The following is a 20736-nucleotide window of genomic DNA, read 5'->3' as shown; positions in this document are numbered from 1 at the left end:
CACCTGTCTGTTTGGATGGACAGGATGGGCAACAGCCCCTGCTGTGCCTAATTCATTGTTGCACATGGGCTGACTCAGAGGTGCCTCCCAGGGTGCTGAGTAAATTACATTAATGGCTGTTTTCTCAGTGGGGAAATAATTTAGGCCTCTCTTTAGGCCTTCAGCAGCTCATTTTCATGTAAATTACAGGGACCTCTTATCTCAGAGATTCTTACTTATCCATCAGATTTAACAGAAACTTGCTAAGACATTCAATGTTTATTAAAGACGCAAAGGTACGCACATGGTCTCACATACAAACACATGCACAGAAAAGAGTAAACACATGAGCTTTGTTGCCTTGAAAGTTTGTAATGAATAACAGGAAGGTCATAACTAAGTCTGAGAAGTGATTAAATATACAAATATACTGAAAGGATGATGATACGAAATCCGAGTATTCAATTTTGACATCTTTCATTTCTGTAAGAAACCAGCAAGTGAGATACGGAAAGCTGTAGTGAACTTGAGTTTGCAGTTTGCTATCAGAGGACAGAAAGACTCCTGCCCTTTAAGGCTTTGTATGTAAATGCATCGCACTGTGCTTCAGACAGAAAAACAACTCTGTTTGGGGCTGACAGGGTCAGTGATGGGTTCCTGCCCACCACAATTGCTAAAAGAAACATACCAACAAGAGGCAGAGAGAAGCAGCCACAGCAATTTGCTTTACAGGCCAGTCATAAATAGCCTGTAATGGATTACGGAAGGTGATAGAGGGGATACGCTCACAAGCAATAGTTTGCAGCCTGTAGAAGGCAGGCTTACACTGAAGAGCAGATCAATTTTCCTAGCCATGGTACTGCAACAGTCTCTCCTTTTTTGGCTAAAATGGCTGACTTACTTTTTTAGTGACCAACTGATTTGAAGTCCCTCAGTTACTCCCAGCTGGCCAGGAGGGGCGTGCACAAGGTGCTGGCTGGGTAGAAGAGATGACTGGCTGCACTGCTGGGATGCTGTGTGGGAAGTAGTCAGGGCTCTCTGGGCAGTTCACCATTTCTATCCACTCCTGACAGAGGATATGAGGGCAGCATCGCTGGGAGCCAGGTGCGGAGCAGAGCCAGCCCTCAGCCGGGCTGTGTGCCACCCGCTCTGGGAAAGGTGGCCCTCCAGGAGCCAGCAGAGTGCTGCCCACAGCATCAGCCTGGGAAGCCCTTCCTCACTCACTGTGCTTTGTCAGATGTTCAAAAAAACCAGTTATTTTTTTTTAAAAAGGACAATAAGGAAGAAAAACTGAAAAGTGATGGAACATTACATGAATAGTTGTGAAATATATTGGCTATCTTCTATATATTAGAAAATAAACATTAATTTTGCTGCTGCATGCTACTCCACATCCCTTTACTCATATCCTTGTAGTCCCGCACACATTTATTTTCATGGTACCGTACACGTAAATCAAACAATGAGATCTCTGCCCCAAAAGAAAAACAAACGCACTCTGCATCTTACTTTTACTTGGCTCTGGATCCTGAAGCAAAATGTTTCATTCCACACTGGATCTTTGCAGTTCTTGATGGTTTTGGTGCGGAGAGTCCCAAGGGAGGCAGTGGGCAAGGACAGGCTTACATAGCAATCAGTTTGACTAACTGTAGTTGAAAAGATATATTGTAACTAACAAATTACTATAAATATCTAACAGCATAGCCATATAGCACTGTATAGCCAGCAAGCTGCAAAAAGGAGATATTGTTTCAATTACTTTTCTTACAGATCCTCATTTGATAGCACTTGCTACTATTTGTTCCCTCCCGCAGGTGGGAGCTCTGGTTATTAATGGAGATTTAAAGAAGCTACTGCAATAAAGACAATTGATAGGAAAAAAAAATGTAGTGCTAGTTTTACTTAACAAAACCCATTTTTGGTATGTCCTCTGTTTGTTGCAAATCAACAGATTTCTGTGATGGAGAATAAAAAGGTTTACATTTTAAGATGTTGTCTTAGTTTAACCCTGCTCAGGACCAGACTATGCAGTCTCTCTCTCACTCCCCCCACCCTCTGAGAGAATAGAGAGAGATAATACAAGAAAAAAGGCTCGAGGTTTGAGATAAGAACCTGAGGGAGAGATTCCACTACAGGCAAAATAGACTCAACTTGGGGAAAACTATTCATTTATTATTAAAACCAAAGCAGGATAATAAGAAAGAGAACAAGATAACCTCACCCCATCCCTCCCTCTTCCTGGGCTTAACATTATCTCTACCACCTTCCCCACCCTGAGCAGCACACGGGGAAGAGGGAATGGGTGTTATGGTCAGTTCATCACTTGTCGCTTTACACCATTTCATCATCAGGGGAAGAACTCCTCACATTCCTCCCCTTCTCCATCATGGGGTCCCTCCCATGGGCTGCAGGCCTTCCCGAACTGCTCCGGGGCGGGTTGTTTTTCCACAGGGTGCAGTCCCCCAGGAACCGACTGCCCCAGTGGGCCCTCCATGCGCCACAGCCTACTTCAGGCATCCGCCTGCCCCGACGTGGGGTCCTCCACGGGCTGCAGGGGGATCTCTGCTCCTGCATGGGCCTCCATGGGCTGCAGGGGGACAGCCTGCTCCACCATGGGCTGCACCACAGGCTGCAGGGGAATCTTCTCAGGAGCAACTTTACTCCTCCCCCTCCTTCTTCACTGACCTTGGCATCTGCAGCCTGTCCTCTCACAAGAAATTCTTCACAATTGGCAGGCAGATGCCTCTCAGGTTCTCTTCACATCTCATCTCCTCTCCACTTCTTACAGCTGGGCCAGGGCAAGTTGGGCCCAGTCAGTTGCCCAGCAGGAGGGCAGAGGGTGGGGCCTGCAAGGCCCATAAGGCTTGCACCTCCACCTCTCTGTCCACCTCTCTGCTCCTGCTCAGCTGCTTCATATATTCTATTTTTTTTTTTCCTGTTTTCCCCTTCTTAAATACATTACTGCAGAGGTGTTATGAGGGAACATTCTGCTGCCAATTGCCTTGGCCCTGGCCAGCAGCGGGTCCACCCTAGGCCTGGCCGAGTCTACTGAACAAAGCAGAAACTACTTCCAGGAGCTTCTTACAGAAGCTGGCACCACAGCGCTCCCTCACTAAATAAAACCAGGTCAAGGGTAAAATACTTATTTAACTGTTTGAGCATTTAGATAAGGGCCTAACTTTGGCCTTTGCTCTTGAGAGGGGAACAGAAGAGCTAAAGAGGGTCTGGGTGTGAAGGATCTTCCCCCTCTGATCGGCTGCCCCCACATAGCTATTGCCCAGTCTGTGTAATGAGCCGACTGCCTCACCCAACGTGCGATCGTATCCCTTCACCATCAAGAAATACACAAAAATAGCAATGCACTTTTAGCTTACTGATTTAAACTTTGACCCTTGATAGTGAGGAAACTTATAATTTTTGAGAAAGTTGTTAATGTAACACAAGGTTGCACAGTTAGCTACAGGTGTGGCATTAAATCTTCATAATACATGAAGGCTGCTTTGCGGTGGCCTCCCAGGAACCACCCCCAGACCCAAGCTGGGGCAAACAACCTCCTGGTTGGGTGAGCACAGTTACGCCAGGCACGACTGTAGGGTGTTAACAAGTGGTCTCTTGCGGATTGCCATATTTTTCAGGTGAGAGGCAGGTTGGGTACTTGTATGTCTATGCAACTAACTTTTCTTTTGTGTGCTAACCTGATGTATGTAGAGTATTTGGTGGTTAGGATTCTCTCTGATACTGCTAAGAAGATTATGGTGTTAAATATATATCAGAGAGCAGTGCCGGGCATCTGGTCCTAAGTGCATAAAGGAGTTGATATCTCTTGAACATGTGGTAATAAACTGAGATCCTGAAAATACAGTGAAGAGTGGTGGGACTTACTCTCTCTACACTGTTTTTCACCCTTTCCAGCTCTCTCATTTGGAGCAAACCTGCTGTCCTTCAGTCCTCTACACTGTTTGCATTTATTTTTAGACAATGGACTTCTCTTTCGTCTGCTGGGCAACTACAGCTGTCTCTAATGCCTCCAGCTCTAAGTACTTGTTCTGTTATCACAGTAACAGGCCAGATTTGTCTGTCATAACAGGCAGTTTGGTACTGTGGGATACATGCTGAGAGGCAGCATGACCAAGTGGGCAATCTGCTGGAAAATGTCTTATGACACTTTGGCTCCAGTCCCAGCTCTGCTCCAGACTGCTAAGTCACTCTGGGCAATGGCTTCCATTTACATTTATCTTGCTTCCCTATCTGCATTTCCCCTTCAATAAAACAGTGACAATGATCCTTTCCTCTTTTGTAATCTGCTTTGACATCCCATAATTAAAAGCATTATACAAAAAATAACTACTGTTATTAATACATTCACATGACCCACGAGAAAAGAGTGCCTTACCAGTCATTATGTTGTTCTTTCTCTGCCAATCTCTTGGTTCTCATTCCACACTTTCTTTAAACTTGTGGTGTAACCCATGTGGCAATGAATAGGTGTTGCTTAAACCAATTTGTGCAATCAGGTTATGTATGATTTATCTTCCAAGTCTTCTGATAATGTCTGAACATGAAACATCTTTGAGTTTTTTAGCGTGCATTTGAGTTTCCCCCCTTACTATACACAGCAGGGAAGAAATTGCTTTAACATCACACATGCAGATGTCTATAATTCTTTTAACTACTATTAGGATATTTTTAGACTTATTACTGCAATTTTAAAATGCAGAATATGTGCAATGTACCTGTAGATTACAATTTATTGGTAAAGGTGATAAAATAATTTCTTTAGCTCTCTCTCCCGTAATATTTTCTACAATTCTTCCATTCATTTTGAACATTTGAAAAAGATAATATTAACTTTGCATAGTTACTTCCTCAGATGGTACCAGAGAAGTAGGTAAGAGTGAGATTATGTGTTTCTTCAGCAACTGTATCTGTCAGTTATGGACTACTGATAGATGTGTGTTTTAGAGAATATGTTCATTTATGATCTGGGCTATCTCTTTGTTGTACATACTAGCTATGAATCCTGATTTAGAAGACAGGCATAGATATTTTCAGAGTATCAAAGAAGCTCTAAACTTGTGATTTTTAATCTTGTATCTAAAAAGAGCTGTGGTGGGATCTCTCTTTAGTCCTTCATCCTCTCTGAACACAATAGACCGTTAGCCAACTTTAGAAGTTAGTCCAGTCTTCAGCAAGGCTGTTCACCCTTAGTAAGAGCAAAACCAAAGTCTCACAACCTGATGAACCACATGTAACACCAGCTCAGTTAGCAGCCAGTGAGGCCTCAGTCTCAACATAGCACAAGGCAAGAATGCAGACAGACAAAAAGATATTTGAACCTGAGAACAGAGGGTGTTGGTACTCAGATACATATTGAAGAGTGACAAACCAGGGAAACTTGATACTGCTTCAGGAGAAGAGGACCAGCCCAGGTGAACCTACAAGGTGTCATATGGAAGTGCTGCCATGTGATGCCTCTGTTTATGCTGGAAGGCAATAAACAGGATAATCATGTCATGTCAATTACATTGCATGGAAACCAACTAACCGGTCTCCCTGCCAGCCTTGACGGTCAGGGAAGGAAGCAATAGGACCTCCTTATACTGTACACCAGCCCAAGAGAAGCATTCCCAGATACCTGTGCGCTGTCTGCAAAACAACTGCAAACCTCCTTCTTTGACACATATAAAGTAAGACTGTAAATTAATTGGAAAAGTTGCCACCTTTCCTTCCCAAACACATACAGGGTCCAAGTAACAAGGCCCAAATCCATACCTAGAGCCTTTGTGGAAAGGGAACAGTACAAAGGGAACAGTATAAAAAGCAACACAATATAATGCAGAGATGTCCACAAACTTCTTCCATCCACCCCAACTCCTCCACGAAGCAACCTCAACTCCTCCAGGAAGAATAAATCACGTTGCCTAAGTGGCATTTTGGGTACATGTAGCTGTTTTTGTAAAACTTGTACATGGTAACAGAGGCACGGATGTCATTAGAATACCCTTATATATGCTCTCTTTTGGTAAAGTGGAACTAGAAATCATGTATTTCCATAGCTACACCTTTTTTTCAACTTTTCATAAGCACTGCAACTAACTATTCCACTATTCCCACTCTCGGAGTATCAGCCAGTAGGAACCAAAAAGCCACATTTTTTTGGCCAAGAGATATTAAAGCAAGAGTGTTTATATCATAACATAAATGGGTCTTTATGTGCCTGAGAATTCAGCTCAAAGTCTGTAAATATGGTTACCATTTTGTGAACTAAACTTTGGACCTACAGGGCATAACTCACGGGTGAAGATTACAGTTTGATTGTTTTGGTTTATTTGTTAAGGAGAGAGTTCATTCAACCTGGATTAAAAGCTTACATTATAGCAATGGTTCATCCTGACATAAATACTACGACTTGGATGTGTTGTCAACACGCGCGTTGCTTTTGGCAGCCAAGTCTTCACATTTTATATGTCTTTTCTACAAAGATGTCACCATTGGTTTCTTTCACATTAAAGTAAGCCACAGACAAACACACAGCCTCCAGACTGTCTTTTATCACAAGATTACAACTAATCCTATTTTCACAGTGAAATTAAATGAGCTCATATTCTGGCTGGAGTCCTCCAGAACTACCGACTCATCTAGCAGTCTACAGCAACTTTCCAGCAAGTAAGAATGAATTAAAACATCAAGAATAGATATATCTGACTTATAAGGAATGTTTATACCCAAGACCCCTTTTGTCTAGTTTTCATTCTTGAACTGAAAGGGAACTCTCTTAAAAAAGGGTAATCAGGATTGGTCCTGAACAAATAGAAAAAGATTAATAACTTTGCCAGGCAGACAGTCAAAAAGGTTGCCAATTTAATAGCAGAATACAATGCAAGCACCAGCACCAATTTTTGTGAGTTAATCATACTTTTAACCTTCACTGGCTGCTACTGCAGCACTACTTTATTGGCTTCTGCTGAGGATACAGTCATACAAAGTGCCCAGGAGAGAAGTCATAGTCTCACATGGACACTCATATGTCTTTTCAGCAATGTAGACTATCACAGCCATGTTAACTCCAGCCTCTCGACTTTACATTGGCTTCTCACATAATAGCAAGACACATCTGGGTTCTTGGTCCTTATCTACAAGATAATCAATGTTCTCCGTTCGCAAAAAGGTTGCCTGAAGCTCCTCTCTGAAGACCATGGCTGATAAAGGTCCTCAAGCTCTGTGAATCTCACCTGTAGGCAAGGCTTTCCCTGGCACAGCTCTAAGTCTTCAGAATAAACCTCCACGGGGACTAAGGCATACCACAGGCCTTAGCATATTGTGCTTTTAGCATACACCCACCCCAGCAGCACTAATATAGTTAGATATGAAAGAGCACTAAGAGACACAGATGCATAAAACAAAACAGGTCTGTGCTCAGAGGGTACGGGAAAGAATGAATCACTGATTACAGATATCAGTCACGCTACTTAATGAACTGCAGATACTGCTGTCTTGATGAAAGCAGAACAACCAGGACAGAACTAGAACAGATTCTGCAGGTTCTTTAACAGTGTATAAGAAAATCTGTTGGGAATCAATGAACAAAATGCATTTAAATGTATTTTTCACAATAAAATACCAAAGATGAGAGGTTGTACCTTCATCTTTTCATCAAAAGATTAGCTCAAAAGTCTTAAACCAAGTCCTGCAATAAGTAACTGTCTGTATCAATCTTCATAGTCTTTATTTACTTCTCTGAATATCTCACATAACCACTAATAGTCCTGTAAACACAGATCTGCTAATATTCAATTTGTGGTTACTGTTCAGTGTCAAGCAAAGTATACTTTGGTCTTAAACTCAATACATCATTGTGCAACAATAAGCAGGATATAGAGTAAAAAAAATGGTCCTTATCAAGGATGATCAAAAACACCAAGGTACAATAACGTTTAAGAAGATGTGGGAGAATTTCAGCACACAAAAAGGCAATGCTCAGCTTAGTTTTGTAAGTGGTGAGAAGGTGTTACAGAGCTCAGCCCAAAGAAATTTGTGAATATAAAAAGCCTATTCAGAAATCAAAGCACATATTTCATTGTCATTATCTGCTGATAACTGCTGAAGTTGCTTACATACTTTTCAAAGAAACTGCATGCTAGTCTTGTGCTGTGTTATTTATTAGCATAGCACTTCGTGAAATGAGTCTCTGCTCTTGCAGAAACATCCATCCAGGTCAGCTGGAATTTTCTGACTGCAAACTAGAAAGTCATGTCCTGCCTTTAACTCTGCAAGCCAAATGGCAGAACAGGAGTGAAGGGTCATGAATTGCTGCATGGACCTGTGTCCTCTCAAAGCACGGTGTGGTTCTACATTGCTCATCATCACACGTTCATTCTAGCCTCTTTTCTCCACCCAAGCTTCTCCCTTGTTCATTTCCATTGCCTCCACCCTTTTCAAACCTGTTTTGAAACAGGTTTTGTCATTTTTTAAAAATTATAAAACATTTTAGAATATGTTTCAACCACTTGCTAACTAGAAGCCTCCTCTAAACAAGAGGATAATGAAGTCTACTAAGAACATGTAGTATCATAACAAAGGACTTTAAAGATCATCCTTGTTCAATGAAGGACAACAACTGCAATACCACCTGTGCTAGTATGGTATTAAAGCATGGTAGCTGCTCTCACCATTGCCTTCAAGATAGAGATAAGCCTAACATTTATCTAAGGTTGCTTACTCCTTTTATCATAGAATCATAGAATAGTTAGGATTGGAAGGGACATTTAAAGGTCATCTAGTCCAACCCCCCTGGAAGGAGCAGGAACATCTCCAACCAGATCAGGTTGCTCAGAGCCCTGTCCAACCTGGCCTTGAATGCTTCCAGGGATGGGGCATCCATCATCTCTCTGGGTAACCTGTGCCAGTGTTCCACCACCCTCATTGTAAAAAAATTTTTCATGATGTCTAATCTGAATCTACCTCCCTCTATTTTAAAACCATTACCCCCTGCCCTAACACAACATGTTCTAACAAGTCCTTAAACAGTCCCTTTTACCAGTCCTCCAGCCAGTAATCAGTTCATTCTCCTAATGCCTCTGTGGGGCTCCTAATGTCCTTGCTGCATTCCTTGCTTTAGAGGTGAGGAGCTAAGGTTTTGAGGAAATTAATCTTCCCCAAGGTTACATCAAGAGTCTGGACGAAGTCATGGGAGACCATCACACAAAATAAACACCTTTAACCATCAGAACAGCTTTCTGTTCCTGCACACAGAAGTACCCAGAAGCCAGCATGGCTCACAGAAGATGCATATGTACCTGCATACAAACCATTGACACCTAGCAGTAGAGATGCAATTATTTCCATTTCCGTAGCTGTAAGGACGTGCTCTGATCAAGAACCCTAAACAAATAACATATTGATGAGCTCCTTGATTATACATAGCATTGTCATTTTTAGTGACAGCTCATGATACTATGACGGCACAGCATAGGGTTTTCATCTCCACATTTCTTACCATATATACAATACAATACAACTGCATATGATACAATACATGCTACGCTCTGTACAATATACTCCAACATGGCATTTTTTCCAACAATACATTAAAGACTTGAGAAAAGGAAAAACCTCAAAACAATCTCTTAGACTAGAAAACACAGAATGGGTGATCTGAGCATGTGTTTAGATGGTAGCAATGAAGTGAGGAAGAGTGGGAGCAGAGCTCGGTAAAATAAGTGGATAAAATCAAAGAGAAGATTGAATGTAAAGGAGCAGAGGTTGTTAACAACTGCAACTGTGAAGTTGATTCACATCATATTCATTGAGATTATCCATTGATTTGTTGTTCATATTATTAACTGTGGTTATGACTTTGTTATTATAAACGTCAGTCAGGATCAGGACTCCATTTTGACAGGTACCTTAATAGTTACGCAATTAGCTCTTGATCTTGATCTAACCAGCTTACAATTACAGTAGGAAAAGCCCCACTTCAGGATATGACATCACAGGGAGGAGCTTCAGGTGATTAACAGTTGCTTTTACACCTGTTTGTTTCAGTTTCTTAACCAGTGAGGAAATCCTTGTTTACAGGCCTTGTTGCAACTTGGCAGCTATCTATGTAAGTACTTCTCTGTCCTTGTGCAGATTCCTGTTGCCAAGCATTTGTCCTGGGCTGCTTTGAGGATTTCTCTCTATTAATGCAAATACAGCCTGTCTGAGGCACCAGGAACTTAGATGAGATGCCCTGTGAAGACACCAGTGCTCTTTTTCAAAGGACCGTGTCCCAGGATTTCTTTCAACCATGGCAAAGGCAGTGACCACACTGATTTTGACAGGCAAGTGTTTTCACCAGCTGCCTGCTGGTAGTGCCCATGCTACCTGCCTGCCCTCTTTGCAGCTGCCCCGGCATGTCGGCACTACAGTCAGTGAAAAGGGGAAGAAGTGGCATACCCAGCTTGTTATGTGCATGTCTTCAACCTGTCCTTTCCACACACAAAAATTTCCTTCGGAGAAAATGGCAATTAAAGGGAATTTGTTATGGTGGTGTTACACAGGATTTAGGTGGTACAAGGAAAAGCACTAGTAATACCACCTTCCAACTTTAATAAATTAATTGGCAGTGTAATATCAGGAGTTTGCTATGAAATTACATAGAAACAAGGCCCAGATTTAACAAGACACAGATTTAATACTACAGTTAAAGATGAGCCAAAGCCTTCGTCTAATGAGAATGTTGATTGAGATTAGCTTGTTGTATTAAAGAAAAAAACCATAGTTGTAGGCCATTACAGGAAAAGTCTTCTGGAGCCTTAGATTTTGCTAAATATTAAGTAGGGCAAGCCAATATTTTTAAAGACATTTTTTTTTCTCCTGAAGGGAATATTTCTGCAAAATACATGTATGTAGAAAAATGTTGCTTTATATTTCACTCTCAGTCCATGGAACAAACAGGTTTCTCTCCCATAGGTGTCAATTTGCAGTGCAGAAGGTATTTGTATTCCCTCCTGGAAGATCAGTGAACCCTGCCACCGAGACAAGGGCTGCGCTAAACCAGATTTGTCAGCTGTGCAAGGAAGCCCCCGCCCCGCTGTGACTGCAGTGGCAGCCTCTGGGAACAGTAAGTGCCGGGGGCACGCCAACGGGACTGTGCCCAGCAAGGCAGATCTGGGCAGCCATGCTGAAAACAAGGTCTACTCTGGGGAATTTACACAGGGTGGGTCTAGTTCTTGTTATAACCGGCACACAGAGGGTGAAATGCAGTGGTACTTGGCCAGCAGAGAAGTCTCTTCAGAAAGAAACTCTCCCATGGTTAAACGGTGGAAATGCAGAGCCCTGCATAAAGGTGGTTTCAAAGGGCCTTCAAAGGCATCTATGAAGAAATGAGTGAGGGGACTTGAAGATGAAAGCTATGCCCTCTTCCAGTGATCTTGGCTGGTGGACCAGCCCTTGGAAAACAAGAGTTTTGCAACAATCAATCCCCTCCTACATGTGGGAAGCCTTCTGAAAGTCAGTCTCCACTATGTCAGCTGACTACTGTACTACTCAGATTGTAGCTACCTGATAACCTACATAATGTAGGAGCAAATACTTCTGATTCATGAGTAAGCCTTATTCCTATCAGATTTCAATACACATTAGTAGCCTAATTTTTGTTATTATGCTCACATCATGTACAAATACAACCTTTTGTCTAACACAAAGGGAAAAGGTCAGGAGATCATGATTATAGATAATGGCCACAGCTATGCTATAATAAAAAAAAACAAGTTATGTTATATGACATGTGCAAGATCTAAGGAGGCATGGACAGCGTGGGTAGTGGGTAGCAGTCCCTCTGCACAAGGAGGATACTTTAGCTGCACAGTGCCAAAGCAGAAGAAAATCAAAGTGTATTCATCTTTGACAGGCAGTCTTCCAAAAACCACAGCTTGGTCTAATCAGACTCTGATTCCAACAAAGCACTGATGGCTCTTTGTAGTTTGAATTATTTCTGTGCCATCTTTCTGCTCTCTGTTCTCATCTCTATCTCTCTTAACAACTTCAAATTGTGCAGAAATAGTGATTAAAAAAAATTAATGTGGGTGGGAAATATGATCTTTTCCTAAAATATATTTGAGCCAAATATATTTCAAACATGTAAAAATATTTTAATAAATACACTACTTAAATGACAAATACATTCCCACAAAAATATTTTTAAAATATTTTAAAAAACAGCACTTCTGAAAAAAGACTAGTCCTGGGAAAATATATATCCACAGAAATACAGATATGTAACTCTAACTAGTTATCTTTACTTTCTTCTTAAATCATTGTTGCTGAAGTCAAGTAACTTTACTCACATGCGATGAAATCAAATTCCCCAATTTGATTTCAAAGTCTCTGCTTGTCTCACTGCCCATAAATGCACTTCAGCCTAAACCCCTCTGAACTTAGTATAGACTACAAAGTGAACTTTGCTGTACATGCCAAGTTCACTTGGTCTTACTTAACATGCAAAGGTTCATACTCACTTCCTTTGCATTGCGTTCCTGCCTTGTTCTTTCTGTCTGAGGCAGATATTTGAGTTGACCTGCAGCTCACTTTCTCCTGCCTGAATAACAGCTGAGATTTTTCTCTCTTCACTTCCACTTCCATCCGTTCCATCAAGTCCCCAAAAATGTTTCAATGGTACTGGTTTTGGCTTGCAAGTCTGGTATTTCAAATACTTTTCAGTAAACATTTGACAGAAAAAGGTTTTTTGACAATAAGATACATAATGCTTCTCCTTCTTTTTTTTTTTTTTTTTTTTTTTTTTTTTCTCTCCAGTAAATAGAAATTCACATGTGCCTATAATGTATTGCTGCTGTCTGCAAAAAACAGACAGGTATAAAAGATTCTACTAAAGCTCTCATGCTACCCCACAGGCTCTGGTAGCCACTTGACATCAGTGCTGGCTTTTTTGTCGAGAAGCAGAGGTGCAGCCTGCATCTCAGTGCATCAACAACTGCAACTGAGAATTAACAGCTGAATTTGTTCAGCAAAATTGGTTCTGAAGCTTGTTAGCAGTTAAGATACTTCACAGTACACCACGGTAGACCTTTGATACTTCCACTAGTAGTAACATTCTATAAACTGAAAGATATTATTTATACAAAATTGTATTCTAAGAATAGTCCAAATTCAAATCTGCATCAATGTTCAAAACCATGGTGACACTTCATGCACAGGTACAAGTTACAGTACTTACTTATATTTTCTGCTTTCAGAACTGAACTACTGGAAACCACAAGGAAAGACTGTGATACTCACACAGATCTGCCTTTCTCAGATTTCTCATTCTTATGATTTTCACGGAGAGGGAGCAGCATGGGCATTCTTCACTCTGTAGAAAAATTACAAAGCTATTACCAGCATGAATATTTGTGTTAGGTTTTCGTGGTGGGGAGGGGGCTTCAGAGGTGGCTTCTGTGAGAAGCTGCTAGAAGTTTCCCTTCTGTTTGGTGGACTCAGCCAGCTCCAGGTTGGCCCCACCGTCGGCTGGGGCTGAGCCAATTGGTGATGGTGATAACACCTCTGGGATAATGTATTCAAGAAGGGGAAAATAAAACAGAAGTGTGAGCAAAGAGGAGGAGGCATGGGCCTCATCCCTGGCCACCCGTCAGGTGGCTGTCTGTGTTGGGCCCGGCCTGGCCCAGCGGAATCGAGAGAAGAGAGGAGTGAGGATGTGTGAGAGGAACACCTATGCAGATGCCAAGGTCAGTGAAGAAGGAGGGGGAGCAGTAATGGTGCTCCTGGCCAAGACTCCCCTGCAGCCTGTGGTGCAGCCCATAGTGAAGCAGGCTGTCCCCCTGCAGCCCATGGAGGCCCACAGAAGAGCAGAGATCCACCTGCAGCCCGTGGAGGAGCCCACCCTGGGGCAGGCGGATGCCCAAAGGAGGCTGTGGCCTGTGGAGGACCTGTGCTGAGGCAGACTGTTCCTGAGGGACTGTACCGCGTAGAAAAGGGCCCACACTGGAGGAGTTTGTGAAGGACTATAGCCCAGGAGAACAATTCATGCTAGAGAGGTTCATGGAGGACTGTCTCCCATGGGAGGGACCCCACACCAGAACAGGAAAAGAGTATGAGGAGTCCTCCCCCTGAGGAGGAAGGAGCAGCAAAGACAACATGCGATGAACTGACCGCAACCCCCATTCTCTATCCCCCTGCGCCACTGCGGGGGAGGCAGATAATTCAGGAGTAAAGTTAAATCCCAGAAGAAGGGAGAGGTGGGGAGAAGGTGTTCTTAAGGTTTGGTTTTATCCCTCAGTGTTCTACTCTGGTTTGATTGTTAATAAATTAAGTTAATTTTCCCAAAAACAAGTATGTTTTGCCCATGATGGTAACTGCTGAATGATCTCTCTCTGTCCTTAACCCATGATCCTTTCATTATATATTTTCTGTCCCTCATTCAGCCAGGGAGGGGGAGGGTGAATGAGCAGCTGAGTGGTGCTTAGCTGCTGGGTGGGGCTAAACCACAACAATATTAAATTGTTTATGCTTCATAAAACATGCTCTCCTGTAACAGTGTGTTGCAATTTTCAAAGCCATGCAGCAAAATTGGAAAATGAACTACTTGCGCTGCTTTGGAAGTTAAAACCATGTCTATGTGGAGTTAAAAAAAAAAGAGGTAGAAAAAGAGGAAATATTCCTCTCTTTTTTAAATGTCATTGATGGAAGAAATAACAGTAAAATTAATAACATAGTAAAATGGTTTTAAATAAAATTAATGATTGCATTACATGACAGGACATTTTAATTTAAAAGAACTCTTTATCAACAATTAAGCTGGAAAAATAAGCTAACAAAGAGCGAGCATGCATGAGAAGCACCTCCGTTAAACATCTGTAAACAAAGATAAAATAAGGTTAATTCTCTTGTACAGTTGATATATCACATGGAAAGCAGATATTTTCTTCAGATAATTTTATTAAGTAAAAATTCCAACTTTCCATTTAAAATCTTTATCAGGAACTTTTCCCAGAAATTGTGAAGAGCAAATACATGAAAGGTTGTGAGGCCTTCAGCCATTGCGGTCAGGAAGAGGAGAATGAGGGGACACAAAGAACTGATAGGAAATTGAAAAAACCATCTGTGGTAAAATGTATAATCATGATGCTGTAGATTTCAATGTCTTAGCTACATTTGAAAGCATCAAGACCCCAGAGGAAAATGAAACTGTTCAGTGAGTAAGGCACCACCAGCACCAATGCAACAGAACCTACGCAGAAGAAAACAGCTTTTAGGAAGAGATGTTAATGAAACTTCCCCACCCAAATGAGATTCTGGATATTTGCAAAAAGGATCATTAGTGGAAACGTCAATCATAGAAGGAAAGACAAATAAGTGGACACAACCCAAACAAATTATTAATTCTTGCAGATTTTAGTATCTGAAACTTTAGCTGCTGCTTCATAGGAAGTCATTACCTATTCGCTCTCCCACTCTCTGCTAGCAAAATGATTATATTAAATCCCTTTAGGAGGATTACATCACTCCTTTTTCCAGTTAGGAACTGACACAACTCAGAAGTTATCTACAAACTCCTCCATCACTCTTGAGTTATGATAAACTGGCCTTGATCCATATTTGATGTCTTATTCCAAAACAGAAGGGCATGTTTCAATGTCTTCCATCTGAATTCCGTTCTGGATGCAATAATTCTCTGCCCCCTCCATCACCAAGAAGCCTTTACTTTTATTGTTTCGCATGAGACTGTTTCAGTGGCTAAGGGCAAGGGGAAGAGCAGAGAGGGCAGTCTCCCTTCCTTGTTTTTTACACTTACTTTCCACACAAAGACTATTGCCAGACTCTTCATTATTCTCCCCTCCTTTCGAAAGAATGAACCTGTAGATCCCTAGTGCTTTTTTAACCATTTTGGTTAGACATTCATACTTTTTATTTGTCAAGCCATGGGGATCCCACATTGAGGTCTCTAAGCACCAACATACACTTATGCTAATACACATCCATGTTACGGAGAGAAGCTCTATAATCTCCATTTTACAACAGGGGAAGTAGGGCACAGAATGATTAAATAACTTGCTTACAGCCAAACAGTAGGCTAATTTCAGAGCTGAGAAGAGGACAGAGTATGTTGACTCTCTAGAGTCCAACAGGCAGTTTTAGGGCTTTCCCTCCTAGTTGTGTTCCACAGAAAAAGTAATAATAAAAAAAAAAAAATCTTGGAGATTATGCACAAAAGCAGATCAAGATTTTCTTGCATGTCAGTCATGCACAAATAACAAACTGGGACCATCTTTGTGTCTAATCAACTTATCTAACTAATCACTAGTTTTAGTCAGCGACCTTCCTGTATACACCACTACCAGGTGGCTGCTAGCACAGCTACCTACGCACAGCAAGTGACTGTACTCATAGGTGGCAGATCCTGTGCTGTAGAAGAGCTCAACTTAGATAATGCTTGCATCAAACCACAGATTCAGCCCAAATCCACAGCAAGTTCCTGTGAGGCACTCAGACTGCTTCCCAGCCTCCACGTGGATCACTCACTGTGGCTGAACTTCCCTCCACTACCAAGAGTGCCTCCACTGGGCAGCCATTATCAGAAAGCTATCAGTCATCCTGACGTAAATAAGTAAATACACACATGAATTTGGACTAACAGCTCCCAAGTCCTCTTGTAAGCACCAGCATCTGAGCCACAAACCCACCTCAGGTCATCTTCAGCTTCTAATGAATTATGGTCTGAATTTTCAAGCTCTTACCTCATGAGCACTCCAGTATGATCCCATCATGCTCCCAGCCACATACAAGTCAGATACGGATATCACTTCACTGTTAGAGGCAACAACTGGCAGTGACTCATTAAGTACCTCTGCAAACTTTAAGGAGGCACCTGCTGAAGAGCAAGTGGCTTATCCATGCCCCACCTTCCTCATTGCCTGAAAGGGAAAGTATGAAGAGAGAAGGGGAGGGAACTTGATGAGTTTATTTGATGGCTAAACAGATGTGTGTTGGGGGAAGGCTGTACTCACTAAGATGCCAAGAGTTATTAGCAATTCAAGATAAGGGAGTGGTAACACACAGCACTTATGCATTGATACCTATGACCTGGCAGCCTAAGCAATGCACAAATCAGAGATTATAGCAGCTACGTGTAGGCTGGAGGAAAACAGAGCTCTACAGTACCCCAATCAACAACCAAAAGCATTGTGGATGAAATAACTTTAAAAGATCTTCTATTTCAACAACAACAAAAAAAAAATTATTTTCCTTTTCTTTGAGATAGAGGAGGTTGAGTTGCTTGCTGGGAGATATTCCCACAATTTCAAACATATACTTTTCAGGTGGATATATGTTTTCCTGCTTTCAGAACCCTTCCACAAACACAAAACTTCTGAGTATACCAAGACAAAAAGAACAAATTCTCCTCCAAATTAGGGCATACATTGGTTCTTCTTAAGTGCTAACATATAGATGTTTTAACATGATGCGGTGTCATCAAATTATAATATAAAAATGACACCCAGCTTTTTCATTTTCTGGCAGAAAACTGTGCAGCAGATACACCAGTGAATAGCCTTTACACGGGTCCAGCTACTAACATGCTCATATGTCTGATATGAAATGATCACTTGAGAAGTGAAGGAGGTGATATTATGCACTCAAAGTACCCACAACCTGTCTTCCCCTTCCACACACATCAGGAAAATAAAAAGTCCATTCTGTCCTTACAGCTTTTCACTGAGTTAAACAACCATTTTAGGATTTGGAATCTACCCTCAATACTATTCTGATTAAAGAGATGTGAAACAACACAAGATAATATTTCCATTAACATTGAGTCTGGCAAAAAAAAAAAAGACCCTCAATCAGACAAGTAGCCTTGGTTGTTTATCCCAAAACTGAGAAAACTGATCTGAAAGTGGCTAAACCTGAACTATTTTGTTAACTTCTGCAGTGGCTCAACTGGTGTTTCCTGAGCCGTTCCCCTGGGAAGGTCTGACTTAGGGATGAAGGGCTATGGTAGCCCCAAGACTATGGAAGATGATGTCTGCCCACAGGTGAAAAAAAAAAAAAAACAAACCACAAAACAAACAAAACCCAACAAATCTCAACAAGACACAACAACTGTAACTAAACAACACTGAGGAGTGTCCAGTTGAGATAGAAAAGGAAGTAGAGAGTGACTGGTTCACCCCAAAACAGCTAAGAAACAGCTACTTTTTGAGGAACTCAAGGAAAGAAAAAGGGAGGACCAATCTCTAGGCCTCTATCCCCTTCTCCTACCCAGGCAGTATGCTCTGCAGGAGTTTCTTCCACAGTAAGTGCTGCAGAGCTCGAGGCTGGAGGGAGGTCATCCCAGCCACTGGCTGTCAAGAACCTCTGCTAGAAGCACAGGCACCTGGGATAAGACATCTAGTGCGAAGCAAATGAAGAAACCCATAATGCAAAACACTGTCAGTGTCTAAGAAACTACTATTTACAGTTTGGTTCAGATTATCTGAGATTTTAGAGTGCATCACAAATTCTGACAAAGGACATACAGAAGGTGGAGCAGGCTGTAGGAGGAATCCTTGGAGAACTGTTTCCATTGTCTCAGGAATAGGTGTTTTCTGGCCAGTCTGAGGCTGGAAAAAACAGGAAGGAGCAGGTGCTCACTATGTACTATCAAAAAGTCTACAGGAAAAGTCAAGCACAGTATTTAATCCTGACAAAAAAAAAACTCCAATGAGGGCCAGCAGCTGAAAAGTGAAACTGAACCAGAGTACCTCAGGGAGCCCACAGACTTTGCAAAGTTGATGCAATATGCAGATCTTTGCAACAGGACAACTCTGACAAATGTGATTACACCTTCCCTGGCAGGCATTAATGATTCAGTCATGATGCCCATTTTGACAGTTCAGATACCATCAGTGGCTTCTCAAATAAAACAGTGGGCACAATTAAGAAGATATGGTTGAAGTTGTCTGTGTACCTTACTGGGAAATTTGTGAAAAGACTCTTCTATAGTTCTTGCGTACTTCTTTTAGGCCAGGCTACACAAGGACGTGAGAGACTCCTGTAAGTCTCACCCTCGCTAGCCTTTGACAAACTCCCAGCTGCCACTGCTTGCCTTTCTTTCCCAATGCTTCTGTAGGACGTGGCCAAAAAGATAGCAAAAACTAACTTCTTAACCAGTTCCAGTTCTAGAAAAGATGAGCTGTCTTTCTCCAGTAACTCACCTCTGAGGAATAATTCGCATTAAAAATAGAAGCTACATGTCTCTCTCTACTGAACTTTTCTTGGCCTTTAGTGTGTTTGAGTAAATTCCCTTCTCCTCAAAACACCTGGGCTTTTTCTTTTTTTTTTTTTTTAGTTAGAACAGATAATTTTTTTCATAATATCATAAAAACTCTCCAAAGGGGTGAAGATTTACTTGTGAAATGTCTTATTAGCTGAAGAGGAAGGAATGCAAGATATTTATTCTGCTCTATATCCACATTCAGGTATGCAATGATAGTTGATCAGCATCCATGCTTTGGTGGACAAGACTCTTGCTTCTTGGAAATGACACACAATAGTTTCATATTTTACAAACCGCTCTCCTGTATAGCTTGAAGAGGAGTGCTGCTTTTTGTTAATATATTGCTCTTCAGGTCCTTTATCACGTGTGCACACATCATTTAGTGCATTCCCAGGATGGGCATTTCTTCTTCTCTTCTTTGGCAACTGCACTGGTATTTGAGAGCTGTTATGGTTTGTGTTATGTGTGTATAAATCAGCTTTTTCCCCTCAGCCACTGCACTCCAATATAATTGCATAACTAGTTAGACCGTGGCAATCGTGTCATCTTAATTTGTACTAGCGTACCTAGCAGCTGTATTTTACAGTTTACGGTTGTTTAACAACTGTGATGCAGTGAACAGAATACTGGTATTTTATTCGATTTCTCCAGGGTGATTGTGTGTGTGAAATCACCATACATCCTGCAATCCCCCTCACAGGCTATTTCTGTAATATTTTAATTCACTATGCTGAACAAGCTCCAGATGATGCTGAAGTAAAATTGCATTTTGAGGAGACAATTGCAGCACACGCTCATGATCTGAGACACAACAGAGTTGATTATGAGAGGAAATGGCAATGGTCCTTCAAAACAAATTCATAAGTTTGATTTAATTGATAAGAATAGATGTCATCAAAGACCTAACAGGCCACCCATTCATACATCCATTATCCACCATAAGTTTGAAAAATCAAATATCCTTCATAAGACATATATATTTCATGACAGTTCATTACAGAAATGCACCGAGGAAATAAAACTCTTAAAAGGTAGAACGCCATGTAATTAAGTTATTAAAACCGAGTAAAATTATTTAAATTGATACTGCATGGTCACCACCTCCTATGTCTGAAGAGGTCTTTATGGATTTGCTACCAATGGTCCCAACAAACTGCCAGAATATTTTGCAGATGAAAAAATACTAGTGATTAGCCACCAAGAGAATAAGAGATTGTGGAGATAGAGAGCTAAAACTATTTCGCTATCACACACAGTTGAATCTTCGCCTCTTGAGCATCCCAGTGAGACAGTGTTAACAACATAGAATGCCCTGTTTGATATCACAACTCTGGATCAAAAAAGCAACTACTGCTTAGTAAACCAAACTAAGTGGCTTTGAAACAAATAATTCAAGTTTTCCTTTTTTAGAATTTACTTAGTTAGAAGATGGCACCTGCCAAGAACAGTGAAGTAGCTATCGTGTATGTGCTGTCATGGTAAATACTTAATAAGGGAGAGGA

At 41.4% G+C, this 20736-nt stretch overlaps 1 protein-coding gene across 1 annotated transcript in view; it reads right to left on the bottom strand.

Annotated features, from left to right (window-relative positions):
* Positions 1 to 16739, bottom strand: part of LOC104479676 (cytosolic phospholipase A2 epsilon) — a 32938-nt gene extending 16199 nt beyond the window's left edge. Inside the window, exons 1-3 of the mRNA XM_010120392.2 lie at positions 16713 to 16739; positions 13258 to 13330; positions 1489 to 1625 (exon numbers count right to left, since the gene is read on the bottom strand). Coding sequence (XP_010118694.2) covers positions 1489 to 1625; positions 13258 to 13330; positions 16713 to 16739 — 237 coding nt within the window. The remainder of the gene's footprint in view (positions 1 to 1488; positions 1626 to 13257; positions 13331 to 16712) is intronic.
* Positions 16740 to 20736: the final 3997 nt, after the last annotated feature.

Source organism: Chlamydotis macqueenii, chromosome 5 (assembly GCF_036417535.1).
Source record: "Chlamydotis macqueenii isolate bChlMac1 chromosome 5, bChlMac1.mat, whole genome shotgun sequence".
Taxonomy (NCBI): domain Eukaryota; kingdom Metazoa; phylum Chordata; class Aves; order Otidiformes; family Otididae; genus Chlamydotis; species Chlamydotis macqueenii.
The sequence above is the reverse complement of the archived record's forward strand: the minus strand, read 5'-3'. Positions and strand labels throughout refer to the sequence as shown.